Below are 14,019 nucleotides of genomic sequence, written 5' to 3' on the forward strand. Positions count from 1 at the left end.
TTCCCATGGTCAAAAGACTTAAGAAAGCCGGCCCGCCATGGGCTGTGCATATTTTGGGGTCTCCTGAGAGCAAGCCCCGCGCTAGCCCACTGGAACTTCTTCCACATCCCTCCAGTGTTCTGGGCGGAGCTGGCAGAGGCCTGTGGGCTTTGCAGAGCTGGGAGGGAGCCCGGCCAGCGCCCAACCGTCCTCCCCCATGCACCCGGGGTGGGCGGGGAAGCTCATCTATCAAGGCCTAGAACATTCAGAGAGGAAGAAAAGCCAGCAAAACAGTTTTTAAGACACAAATCATGGTATCTAAGCAACCACATTATGTCTGGCTCGGATGAAAAGAAAAATGGCATCTGCTTTTGAATAAGGCGACAACATTTCCGAGGAGAGAGACTTTAAATTGCATCGCCCAGAAGGCGACCGGGAGCCAACAACAGGGATGGTCCTCTGTAGACCGCGGGTTTTGAAAGCAAACGGGCAGGGGCAGGACGGAGCGGCTGTGAAACAGAACGCTGGAATAATTAGGGATTTTGAGATGCAACAGAGAGTTCTTGAACTGCTAAGGACCACAACAAAGACGGCTGAACAAACAGGAGGCAGAGAGGGAGGCCCTTCCTGCGGGTGCCCGCTGGAAGCTGACCGGACCGCCCGGCCGCTACGCGGGGTGAGCGGGAGCACGGTGGAGACGGCCCCCCCAGAGCACTCTCTTCTTTGTCTGCCTCAGACAATCAAACCCACAGGCAACCGCGCTCCGTGTCTTTAGGAAACTTCACACGGATCCAGCCCCACCCCCCACGCCCAGGGCGCGCCCCCCTGGCCCTGACACCTGCAGCCCACCCTGGGCGCGATCCTCCCCGCGGTCCCAGAGGGGGGGCACCCCCTTACCGGGACTGGTGAGGGCTCCGAGGGCGCTGCTCGTGGTGGACAGAGGGTTTGCATTGGTGGTGGTGGCTGAGGTCTGGGCCGCGGCTGCAGCCGCCGCCAGCGTTGCCAGGTTCTGTAACTGCAGAGCATTCATGCCTGTGGAGGGAAGAGAAACGTGCGTCAGCAAGAGGCCTGCTGGGCCGGGCTCCAAACACGAGGGCCGACGACGAGAGCCGGGGCCCCGGGCAGCAGGCCCTGCGACGGCATGCTCTGCCCAGCTGCCTCGGGGACTCAGGCGCCACCACGCTTCCCAGCGGAGCCGCCTACTGTGTGCCCGGCTGCCTGTCCTCACCCAGGGCGCATCCCGACTGCCCGTGCCCGGGGCTGCAGCGATCAGCGGGAAAGACGAGAAGAGTCCGCGTGTGCACCGGCCATGCAGCTGTCAGGAAACCGTGAGCCGGGGCTGGGCGGCGGCAGGACGGGCCACCGGGGGAGCCCCTCGGTAGCCCCGGGGAGGTTAAGAGCCCTGCTCTGAACTCGAGCTGCCGTGGCTTCCTGGCTCTGCCACTTTCCCAGCTGTGGGACTCCGGGCAAATTGCTTCCCCTCTTCGTTTCCTGCTTAGCGGGTGGTACTGCTCACTGCTTCTCACCTCCGCGGGCCGTGTGTAGATTAAATGAGATGAAGAACGCCACTCGCTCGGCACCGGGACGGGCACAGGTCAACACCGGTGTTAGTGACCCTCACTGTCATTGCTGCCACCGATGTCCTCTCCACACTTACTGTAAACGTGAACTCTAAAATGTGACCACGGTAGGAACTCACAAAACATCCGATGAATAAAAAAATGAACGAATAAAAACGGCAGCACTGTCCTATTTTTATTCATCAAGCGCTTGTATTTGCATTTTTGTGTTTTAAAGCAGGACCGCGTTTAACTAGAACGGACCTCTGGCTAGTGAAAATGAAGAAAAGAAGAGCAGGGAGAAGTGAAACTTCGCAAGAACACGAGGGTGGGATCAGCTGGGATCTAGGGGTGTCACCGGTCACGGGGAGGCTGCCTGGCCTGGGCAGGGTAGCTCAGGGGTGGTGCCCGCATCGCCTCCCACCTCTGTTTCTCAGTCCAAGGGTCTCTGAACATTCAGTCTTTGTCCATGATTCACTTCACACTAAAGTCCATTCAAGAAGCAGGCTGGGGGTGGTGGTGAATGGAATGGTGAGAGAATATTCTAGCAACATACCTGGGAAAGCCCCCAGCCATGGGCATGGAGCCCTCCACCTAAGCATGGCTCAGAGCACGGCTGCTAGGCTCACTTATCCTGCTCCTCCAGCCCAGCTGCCTCAGTCACAACCCACTTCTACTCAGAAAAGAGTTCCTGATGTCTTTGCTGCGAAATCGTTCCTCATTTTGCTCAAAACGACACTCTCTTCTTCCAGGAGACATCCAGCCTTCTTGACTTAGGCTGAAAGCCAAACACCTGTTTTTCAAAATCCACTTAGGGCCTGGGGCTGCTTAGAAGCAGGACGCAGGTATTTGTGGGTTCCTGTTAACTTCTGCGAGGAAAGTGCACACCTCACCAACCCTGTATTGTCCAGTCAGTGCAACTGGAAACAAAGCTCTCTCCCCCTCCCCCTGCTCAAGGGGCAGACAGGGTCACGTCTATGAGGACGTAGAACTTGAGGAGCTTGGTCTTATTTTTCTGAGGTACTTGAGGCAAATGGGGGAGGCACGGGAGCTGCCTGGCCTCAGGGCAGGCCCACCTGGACCAGCAAGGGGCTCAGCTCCTACAGGAGCCCGAACGCACTTCACACCTGCGTGTGCGGACAGGGCCAGGCTTCGAGTGATGTTGGGGGTGAGGTATGTTCACTTGGACCCATCTGTCCCTTCTTGGCCCTCTTGTGACTAACAGTCACTCTACTGCTTTAATGGCATAAACCGCATAACCAGACTACGTCACCAACACTCAGCTGTGCTGACAGGGGGACGGTTCAGCCCCGAAACGAGTTAACGGTAAGCAGAGCCCTTCTCCTGGTTCGGGTCAGAGGGCCTCCAAGACAGCTCCTCTGACCTGGCCTGTGCGGGCCACGGTGCGTGGCGGGAACGTATCCCGTCATTCGGGTCAGAGACTCAGGTCCTGGGCCGAGGCTGACGGCAGACGGTCGTGGACCCGAGTCTGGGGAGGCGCTCCTGCCGCCCCGCACGGCCTCCCTCTGAAGAAGACCGAGAGTCTACATTCAACAGCCCTTCTGTGTGCTAGCGGCAAAGTCACTAATGTGACTTGTGGCATTCACCACATCTTACCGTGACCTTACGTGTAGAGATCTCTTACCCTCAACCAGATACGAACTCTCTGAGGACTAAGATTCTGTCTGTCCACCTATGCAGACAAACAGACACACAGCTGGACACATAGCAGGCGATGGGTGAATCTATGCAGGAAGAAGGGATGGGGTATCAAGCGGTATGAAATTTTCATGAACCGCAATAAAGAGGGCCATCCACAGACCCAGCTGAGTTGCAGTTTTCTCCACCGTTCATCCTTCAGTATTTATAACAGCTTTCTCTATTGACTGTTTCCCTCAATTGTCATTAATCCATTCTCCAAATATTTATTAGAACTATGCGTCTTCCTTATCTCACCACTGGTGTTGCTGGAGCCCAGCTGACAACACCCTGGTTTTCTATTCCACTGTCCTCTCTGCTGGCACATCCAGGGCCGAGGCCTGGTGTGTCACCCTCTGGCTCCCCTCTGCCCTTCCTCCCACGTGTCGCCATCCAAGGGAGCCTGCCGTCCTATTCCACCTTTCCCTGCCTCCACCCAGAAAGGCCAGGCAGAGGGACCTCAGCTCTGGGGTACCACCGTGGGGCGGGGGGCAACTGTGTTCAATGATCACACTGCAAGGAAAGGAAAAACATGGGCCCAAGGAAGCAGAGAGGGAGAGTGGGGAGAGGTCACTGTGAGGGCCAGCATCTGGGGGGCTTGGGGGAAAAGGAAGAGGGGAAGGATTAGATGCAGAGATGCAGCGGGCAGGAGGACCCACGCGTGTCCATCTGCTCATCCGTCTGTCTTTCCGCCTACCTGTACATCCATCCATCCATTCATTCCTTCATCCACCTATCTACCCACCTGTCTATCCACCCATCCATCCATCCGTCTGTCTATCCATTCAGCAGATACTGAAGGCCGTGCCAGGCCAGCCTCTTGGCACTGTATGGAGGACGAAGTGGAAGACAAGACCGTGTCTACCCCGAAGAAAGTTGCTGTATATCGGAGCAAGGAGAAGCCAGGGACCGGAGGGTAATCCTCCTTTGTGTGTTTCTGGAAATAGGCCCACACTCGGAAGCTCATTGTCAGTAGTCGGCTGGGATGAGAGGAGCAGAGGAAAGCACTGGGCAGCTGAAGGAGACAGGGGCTCCCCCGTGGAGGACCGTGCCATTCCTTCCATTCTAGTCTTTTCCTGGTCCTGGGTGCTGACCCTGGGAGGTTCACACCCCCCGCCCCACCGAGAAGCGCATGCTCAACAGGTCCAGGTGGTAGGTGGACAGGGCGGCTTCCTTGCCCACTTTCTGGAGTGAGGACCAGTTCCCAGCCTTCTGGGAGGACCCCCCCACCTTCTGCTTTCCGGCCTGTCCTGTGTGGCCTGGGCTGCACAGCCTTCCCTGCTGGAGACAAGAGCCACTATTTCCCAGAGGCGGTGTGGGCTGGTCAAGAGGCGTGCATGCCCCGCTCTCAGACACATGGGTTTAATTCCTGACCACCTGTTGCCCTGAGCAGACTGGCCCCACTGTGTGCACCTTAGATCCCCCACATGTGCAGTGGGACCAAAACACAACGCCCCTCTGGAGGGTTGAGAGGTTCAATGCTTTGGCAACACGCCAAGCTCGAAGCACAGCGCCTAGCGCGGAGGAAGCCAACGGAGGAAGCCCTTCCAGCTGAACATCACCGCGACACGGCCTCGACCACGGTAATGGTGCTGAGAAGCACGCACGTGCCGGGCACGCTCCTCACGCTTACGCGCTCCCTTAGTGTTCGTGACAAACCTGTGTGACCCTCCACACGCTATAGGCAGAGAAAACAGAGGCCCGGAGAGGCGCAGCCCCGGGGAAGCGGAGGAACCTTTCGCTGTCGCTCACCACGAGCCCGGCCTCTCCCTGCCACCGCCGCCTCCCCACGCGGGCTCCTTCTGTCCTTGTGGTTCCATCCGCAGCTCCTCTCCCCGCCCCCTCCTCAGGGTGTTTGTATCCACTTACTTCACTCAACTCTGCACCTTGGAGTTGAGGGGGGATGGGGCGGAGGAGGGAAGGGGTGGTGGGACACAGGGCTTCCAAAGGAAGCGTGCCTGGGGCACTCCAAGTCCACGTTGACCACTGGCCTGCAGTGGCCCCGTGCGCGTCCAACGGCACGCACACACGGAGGGAAGCTGCAGGGAGGTGGCTGAGCCTGAGTCCCGCTTGCTGGACCCCCAGGATATGTCGGGCAGCCTCCTCAGCCTCCCTGCTCGGTTCAGGGCTCAGGTCCCAGAGAGCAGGGCCCGGGGTGTATGGTCTCCAGTGGGAGCTGAGAACGGAGTTAACCAGAAACCGTGTCACACCTGTGTCCTGCATCTTTCTCTCTAAATCGCAGAATCGATCCTTTAATTTCTTAATGTGATTTCCTTTTCCATCCATTACCAGAATCCCTAACATAACAGACCACTGGTTCTGGATTCCTCGGGGAACAAATGGGCCGTGACCTCTTTCTCATGAGTCCCGAGCAGTCGCAGGGCTGTGTCCCTCCCGTCCATGCACTCACTGCTCAGCTTTGCTCCGGGTCCCTAACCTTCGTCCACCAAGGGGGCAGGGGGCTGGGAACTCCCTGAAAGCGTATGAAAAAGCATGTGTGGCATGGGCACCACGTTCCTGGTGACAGATCTTTGAGGTGAAGAAGCTCCCTCCTACCAAGAGGCATGGGTTCTGGTAGAAAATCAACGAGCGGAGGGCCTGGCTCGGGCAGCGGCCGTGACGGGGGTGGAGTGGGAGATCCGAGGAGCTCAGGGCTCGGAATTGACTGTGCGGAGGAGGGAAACCGGGACAGAAACAGCTCTAGCTTCCGTTTAGAACAAAGACGAACGCACAAACAAGACTGCGCAAAGAAGCCAAATGAGCCAGAGACTCTCCTAGAACTTTCCGGCTGAGGCTGATCCCAAGGGGCACTCACACTGAGGCGGGCCAGGAGCCTAAGGCAGCGGGTCACCCCCCTCTGCAGGGCTCACTGTGGGCTGGCCACGGGGCAACGAGGCTCCTGTTCCCCGCGGCGTGGACTTCTGTCCAGCCCGACGGAGAGCCGAGGCTCGTCCTCTAGTGTGTCGCTCCAGGAAGACAGCCTCCCATGAGTGGCAAGGGCCTTCTCAATGCTGCTGGCACACCACTCATGTCACGGGGCCAGTCCTGGGGTACACTGAGCGCCCGACAAGTTCCCCCAGGGCACAGGGATCTGGACCCTTCCTTGCCAACAGCGCACAAGCCAGGTGGTGGATGTTTGGCTCTTCCTGCCCCCTCCTGTGCTCCCATAGCCAGTGTGGACATCACACATACTATCAGTCCTACTGAGGGAAGGTCCTCGGGGGCCCCTGCTGCTTCCAGAAAAGGCACCTGCCCGGAGTAGGGAAAGCAGCCCCATAGCTACATGCCCTCAACCCTCTCCCTCTTCAACCACACCAGACCATCTGCGGCACCTCTGGCTTTCTGACGTCAAGTATTTGACACTCAGGCACACTGGCCTGCTCCGGAGGCTTGAATCCTCTCCCCCCTGGATTCTTGCCTCCTCTGGGCCCAGCCAACACAGGTGGCCCTGGCTGCAGGCCATCTCACCGGGCTCTCTGCAGCCCCACTTCTATTGTTTCCTGTCGTTTTCTTGTGTCTTTGGGGTGTGTGAGCCACCTTGTTCCTCCCTCTCCCAGCTCCCTTCATGGACTCTCCAGGTCGTCTGCCCACCGGTCGTCCTCTCTGTCATGCCTACACAGCGACCTGGAGGGGGCGCCCTTCGGAGCGGCCTCACCAGGGAGCCAGCTTAAGCCTGGGGAACGGCTGTCTCCCAAGAAAAGCAACCACTTTTAACCTCACCAAGCACTCTGCTCTGAGGGGTGCCACACAAACCAGGGGCAACAATCTGGGTGACTAGAAATACAAAACATTTAAATACATTTTATGAACTCCCACAGCATGCCAAGACCAAGATGGTAAAAAAAAAAAGGGGGGGGGCGGAATATAGGCATTCAACTTTTCATTCATTACTTGGGAAAAGAAAAATCTTTCTCCAGACGAAGAAATGATGTACAAAACAGATGTGCAATATGCCTACTTGAAATTTAAGATTTAAAAAAAATTATTTATAAGGAGAAGGGCATGAAAATTTAATTTAATGTTCACCTTAGGTAATTTTGTGTCTTATTGTTCATAGCAATTACCATAAATCTGCATATCAATAAGCAAGAACAGATGTCAGTTGCTACAAGTGCTTGCCAATCAGGTCTGTTAAAAAGTGACAGATGGGTGGTTATGGAATGTTCTCATAAGGCCTATTAGCACATTCGCAGGAAGCCTCTGCGGTGAGAGGGTGGGAGGCTCCACTCCGGGGAAGGCCCAGTGATCTTCGCGAATGCAGAGCCCACACCTCACCAGGCAGGTGCCTCCGAGCGCGAAGACCCTCAGCCCTCCCACTCTGCACTGGCATCTACAGACGTCTCCCCCCCGCGCCACGTGTCGCAGCCGCTCCAGGATGGCCCTCTCTGGGGACAGGATCACACACGGATGAAGTTCTGCTGTTTTCGGGAAAGCACTATGCTGTACACTTTCACTGTTACTTTTCAAAACGTAGGCCAGACATTCTGGAAGGGAGTTCCTACCAGCTTTGCTGACTATGCGAAATGCGGCAGTGTTGTCTCATCTGTCAACAGACAAACTCTTTTTGGTTGTACCTCTGTCAATCAACAGATAAACTCTCCTTCCTTGGAGCTCTGAACATCTTTAATTTCTTTAATAACACTTCCGCGTGCCAGAAAAAAACCCCCAAAACTGCCCTAATAAGAAACAGCCCACTCTGAACACATGTGAGATGCCTTCCAGAATGAAGGGACGTGTCTCCGTCTGCAGCGTGCTGGCGCGCTCTCTACGACTGACCTAAGGCTTGGATTTGTTATTTGGCCCGTGAAACGGTTTGCAGGGGAAGGTCACTGCAGCCTGTGTTTGTGCGAACACATCTGCATTTGCTGAGCCATGGAGCGCCCCTGTGCAGGCTTCGGGGCCCTGCGGAGCTCGGGGTTCGGACCTGCCCCTTCCTGGCGCAGTGACTTGGGGCAAATTTGTTAGTGACCCTCGAACTCGTCGGCCGCCCCATTTGGGACGCGGGATGCCAGTGCTGGTAGCTTCCCTGGAGCTCTGCAGCTCAGTGCGTCCCGAGCCCTGTCTGCTGCTGCGGTCTCACAGCCTTATTATCGAACATTTTTCTACGTCAGTTTTTCAACTGCAATGTATAACGACGCGCAGGTTTTGTCCTTGGCTGCCGTGAGGGTCAACTGTGGCCGATTTCAAAGAGCGCTGTTAAAACCGGAATTGTGAATAGGACCTCTGCTATCCAACGCGAGGCTCTTCCGAGAGGACGGCGGTTATAAAAGAAATTAATGACCGAAAAGTCACTTTTCCCTAATTTCTTCTTCTTCAGGAAAAAAAAAAAAAATCCAGACTCTCAGCCCAAAGTTTCTGGGATTTCAGAAATTTGTGGGACAAATATCACAGTTGAGTGAGAGATGGACAAGTTTTTCTTAGAGGTTTTAAGGGGGGAAATAAAGTCCATCAACTTTAAGGATGTGCAGAAAGTATACGGGAAAGCATTCAGCTCCTAAAGATTTGAGCCTAATCTAGTTTCTGCCCTTAAATTCCATACTCAGTAAAGGTTCCTTTCTATAAAATCACGAAACACATGGGAAGTTATTTTTAGTTTGAAAGGGAAACGGTAAATTATTTTGGGGAAATAAATATAGTTGATGCCTCATTCCATTTTATTGAGACAAATACTTCATGACTTGTCATCGAAAATTTCTTTTTCTTTCTTTTTTTGCCTTTATTTTCTGCTCAACCAGAAAGCATTTTACTCATTCCAATGAGACGGTTTAGACTTTAGTGATAAACACCAAACTCCTGAAGGACAGACTGTTATATTTTGAGACTTGTTCATCAAAAATTATTGCTGGTTTCTGAAATGATGTTTCTCTCTCTTTGGTGAGAGTGTTCCAAGCCGGACTGCGTGAACTTTACAAGCTGAGTTTATTTTATGATCCCGTAAGACATAAAAACTGCATTTGAATCATGGAGGTGCCCATGTGAACTGTGCCCCAGCCTCAATCCCTCAGCAAGCATTTTAACCTCAGGTGGGACTGGGCATAAATGGCCTCTTGGATTTCTTCCTGTCGCTTCCACTGGAAGTCAGGGACCATGCGCTCGGTCACGTGTTTGATATTATACCAACTACTGCCAAATCCTTGACAACTCAACCATGAAGATACTGTCATTAATTTATATAATGTTTTCTTGGCTTGGACGTAAGACTAAAGTCAAATTTCTCAATGGAAAAAACAGCACGTTTAACTTAAGCTCCCCTGGGAATGTATCCAAAACACCAATTTGCATTTGTCCATTTATAAATATATTCACCCATCCACTCAAAAATAGTCAGGTGCAGCTTTCAGCAGAGCTGGGCTGAGTTCCTCTTGGGGCCTGATGGCCTGGGAGTGTTTGGGGAGGTGGGGGAGGAAAGGAAGGAAGGAAGGGCTTTAGGGTACCCCTCCCATATTATGTGGGGTATCAGGGAAGCCTCCTTTTATTTAAAGATTTATTTAAGAGAGAAAGAGAGGGAGAGAGCATGAGAGCGAGCGGGGTGGGGGGCAGAGGGCAAGAGAGAATCTCAAGCAGATCCTGCACGGAGCACGGAGCCCAACTCGGGGCTTGATCTCACGACCCTGAGATCATGTCCTGAGAAGAAATCAAGAGTCAGATGCTCAACTGACTGAGCCACCAAGCACCCAAGGGAAGCCTCGTTCAGAGAGGTACTTCTAGTACCAGTTCACTTTATAACACTGGTCCGGATGACTGGCAAAGACAAACGTTAAGTCCAACCGTGGTGAGAAGACGAAAGAGCAGGCCATATAACTTGCGTTTATTGGCAAAAACAAAATATAGTCCAAACCACAGTGTTTCAAATAGGAAGATGAAACTTGATTTTTCCCTATGAATGAAGAAACCAACATTCTGGAAACCGCCAAGCAGACGGAGCCTTGACATCGACATTCTTGATACTCTAAACATTTAAGGTGATGGTAGATAACGGACCTCCGCTCGGCATTTGATTTCACAGCTTGTGCAGACTCAGTGCGCTGAATTTTGTATGCTGAAGGTTCAAGAGAGGGGTATTTTGGAAGGCGCGGAGCATTTACAGAATGCCTTTGAATTAGCCATCTGCTCATGCCCCTTCTAAGGTGACTCCCGGATACCCTCAGTTTTTAAATGAACACACAGAGCACGTAAATGCTAACATCCTGACCTGTAGCTGGCAAGGCCGGGGGGCCCACGATCTAATGAAATATGACAGGGCGCTCGGTCCAGCTGGGAAGACGCGCTGGGCAGTCGCCTCTGGACCCAGTGACCTTCACCCAGTGACCTTCTCTGCGTAATTCAACTGTCCGAGTGGGAGAGCCGGAGGCTTCCTCTAAGGAAAGACCCTCATTTTGGATCTGGGCGGGTCCGTACCATTCGAAGGAAAAAAAATCTTGCAATGGCTGAAAACGTGACGAATCTTCCCATTTATTGTACAGCTCACATTCCGGAGTTTTTCTTTTTAAAACACAGAGAACTCCCTGGATATTTTACTTTTGTCTCTCCAATTCCCTTCACAGAACCAAAAATTAACCATTCGGTGTGATCCTTAGCGCCAAGGCCAGCTTCCCAAACTGTATGCGTAAAGATACTGCTGAAAGACCGAACTACTTACCATTTTAACATATATTTTTTTCCTAGTAAACCAAAAAGCAGTATTACAATAAAACAAGCTGGCAGTGTCAGGAGATTTAAAGCCCAATGAATAATTCTGCGTTTTTTTTTTTTTTAACCGTGGGCCAGTACATCCTGTCTGACAACAGGTTCCATCAGTCTGTGGGGCCTCAGGGGAAGGCTGGGCTGACGATCACAGAACACACGTGAGGAAGAAGTCCTTCCAGATCCAAAGTGAAACAAGCAAACCAACAAAACCAAGGATAGTTATTTAGAAAAAAAAAAAAAAAGAGAGAGAGAGAAAAAAAAAAAAGAGTTTTCATAGTGACAGGAAAAAAAAATCCTGGCTTTTATTCTGTACCTTCAAGTTCCATCTCATTGAGTCAGGGTGTCCTTCATTAAAAACAAATGGTGCTTGATTCTAATGTGCCAAAAATCTGTTCTTCTCCTTGCCTTCTCCCCCATCTTTCTGGAATCACACTTGGTAAGAGCGGCCTCACTGCTCCTCACAGCAGGCGAACAGCACCTGTGTTCTGCCCGATTGTGCGGGTCGACGTCCCTGGCCCCTGGAGGTCAGGGTCGGAGCCTGGAAGGTGCCAGTGACCTTTCACTAACCACGGCACCTCAATTACTACTGACGCAGCTCATTATACAAAGAAATCCTTTCTGAGCCAGCTTGCAAATCCAGCCCCACTTTGATTTTCTCGAGAACAAAGATTATACTTGCACATAAAAGCTTCTGATACAAGCTTCTGTCAACTGGGGTACCGCAGGAAAAAAAGGCACCCTGTTAATTGTCTATGGCTATCAGGGGACCGCAAACTGTATCAAAGATAGGCCTGCAATCTTGCCTTTCACGACGGAGGGCAGAATATTTATTGACTGCTTCTTATTAAAATTTTAGAAGGACGTCAATCATTTTGGCTGCCCTGGATAGAAGGAATCTTGTTGGAAATTCCCCAGCAATCAGTCCCATTAACAAACAAAACCAGCCAACACCCCAGGAGGATACCACGGAGGGCTGTGCGGCCCGTCTGGCTCCCACGGCTGGAGAAGCCCGAGGTGCAAGAGCAGCTCCCCAGCAGTGGGCACTAACCGTAACGCCCGAGTCCGGAGGCGAACAGGGTGCTAATCGCTCTCTGTTCTTGCTTGGCCCGGCTTGTTTTCTTGGCCCTCTGAAGCCACCCACACTCAGACAACAGCACAGTCCAAAGCAAAGGCATGTGTCGCGACTTACCAGCCATCTGCTGAATGCCACTGAACGCACCCAGGTTGCTGGAGGAGGTGGCCTGCTGCAGAAGCTGCAAAGGGAGAGAAAAGCGAGCCGTCAGACCCAAGTGGAGACAGGACGTGGCAGCTTCCGAACCCGAGGGGGGCCCCGTCCAGCTTCCTGTACATGTATACAGTCGCTTGCTGCTTCCTATTCAGGGACTGAAGGTTCCCTCAGTTGGGGCTGTAAATCCGTATTAATGTCTAATCTCTATTAAGAAACACAGACACCGGGGAAACTCAGGAACACTGCTGCCTTAAAACAATCAATTTAGTCTTTTTAACAACCAGGTGTTACATCTATTGGAACCAACGTGGCGTGACTAACGCGGGCTCTCCGTAGCCTTGCGGTTACCACAGCTCAGCTGTCAGTCAAGGCCCACCCCTCGGTCTGACAATTCAGTGGCCTTCATCCTCCGTGGGAAGCACCTGGATTCGTGGACTCTCAGGCCAACAGGGACATCGCCACGGTAACTACAGACACATACCTGTGCACAGCCACACAGGTACACCGGTGACCACACGACCAAGACAATGGTCACCCGTCTGAAGCTGGTCTTCATTGACAGAGGGGAACACACAATTTGTCAGAATTTAGAAGTACCTAGCATGATGTTCAGTGACGCTGTGCATTACAGATATGTTGGCATCTTTTAAAGAAAAGTTAACATCCCTGTGTCTGCATTTTTCCCGGGCGCTTTCAAAAACACATATCACCCCCGGATAGGTGGGTATCACAAGGGAAAGGCATGTGGTTCCTGTCCTAAAGTGCTCCTTTATTGGTCCAACTGAGCGAATTACAGGTTAACTTAGGAGCTATACTGTTAACCTAGACTTACTCATGCCTATAAGGGACGTCAGTACAGCCATTGTTTGTATGTAGGAGCAAGCACACACTTATCCCCTATGCACAAATGTACACAGATACCAAAAAGCAAAATTCACCAAATTTATTATTGAGAAATGTTGTGATACTATGTGCTTAGGAAGAACGAGACCAATTTGTGATTTTAAGAAGAGCTTTTGGAATTTATTGGGAGCACTGCTGAACCACACAGAGAGTCATTACTCTGGGTAAGGGTAGGGTTTTTTTGAGTTCAATACCAAGCAAAGGACAGGACTCAGAAATGGGCATCTATCCACGGACTTAAGAGCACCAAGTGGAATGGAGTATCAGGGGCTGACCCAAGCCCAGGCTCCGTTACAATATGATGGGGACCCAGAGCGACAGATACCACAGGAGCGGCTGTGATGTCTACTCATCCCTCCTGACTCGCAGAAATGTACCGCCGAGGTTTTACACACAGACTCAGACACACACGAGGAACAGTGAGGAAGAAGGAGAAGTTAGGGATTTACCATTTTTAGAGGGAGAAATCCCTTATTTTGGCTTGATTTCGTGGGTTTCCCATTCTCTCGTGGTTGTAAGCCCTTCCTCCCTTTCCTACTAGGTATGTTTAAAAATTAAAAAGTGAAGTCAAATTAAATTAGCTTTGAAGCTATTTTGAGGAACTAATAATGCCTACTGAGGTACGTGGAAATAGCTGGGGTGTCCTCAAACTATTACCCAGGATTTTATCCACTGATAACCATTCTCTGGTGGGCCAGAGTAAGACTCTCCCCCTCAACCCACAAGTGGGGAATGCCTTGAAGGACGAGGGCTTTTCCAAAAGAAATGGACTTCCAACGGAGAGGGGCAGAACAAATATGGCTGAGAAAGAACAAAAGCCCACAGTAGGAGCAAACAGAGGCAAGATCATAGAAAAATAAGTTTTTATAAATGAGGCTGAGATTCTTTCTCAGTGTATGGAAATAATTTGCCGGTGCCGTCAAAGAAACATGTGCCAGAGACCTTCATCCGCTGTGGGGCATGGGA

At 52.2% G+C, this 14,019-nt stretch overlaps 1 protein-coding gene across 11 annotated transcripts in view; it reads right to left on the bottom strand.

Moving 5' to 3' along the window:
- The window catches only part of CELF2 (CUGBP Elav-like family member 2), a 505,360-nt gene that overhangs the window by 42,001 nt on the left and 449,340 nt on the right, over window positions 1–14,019 (bottom strand). For all 11 annotated transcript variants that reach the window (XM_087857734.1, XM_087857733.1, XM_087857725.1 and 8 more), the window contains 2 exons: window positions 12,112–12,175; window positions 877–1,011 (listed from right to left, as the gene is read on the bottom strand). In XM_087857734.1, coding sequence (XP_087713860.1) covers window positions 877–1,011; window positions 12,112–12,175 — 199 coding nt within the window. The remainder of the gene's footprint in view (window positions 1–876; window positions 1,012–12,111; window positions 12,176–14,019) is intronic.

Source organism: Ursus americanus, chromosome 31 (assembly GCF_024610735.1).
Source record: "Ursus americanus isolate L20-20 chromosome 31, mUrsAme1.1.p, whole genome shotgun sequence".
In the NCBI taxonomy this organism is placed as follows: Eukaryota; Metazoa; Chordata; class Mammalia; order Carnivora; family Ursidae; genus Ursus; species Ursus americanus.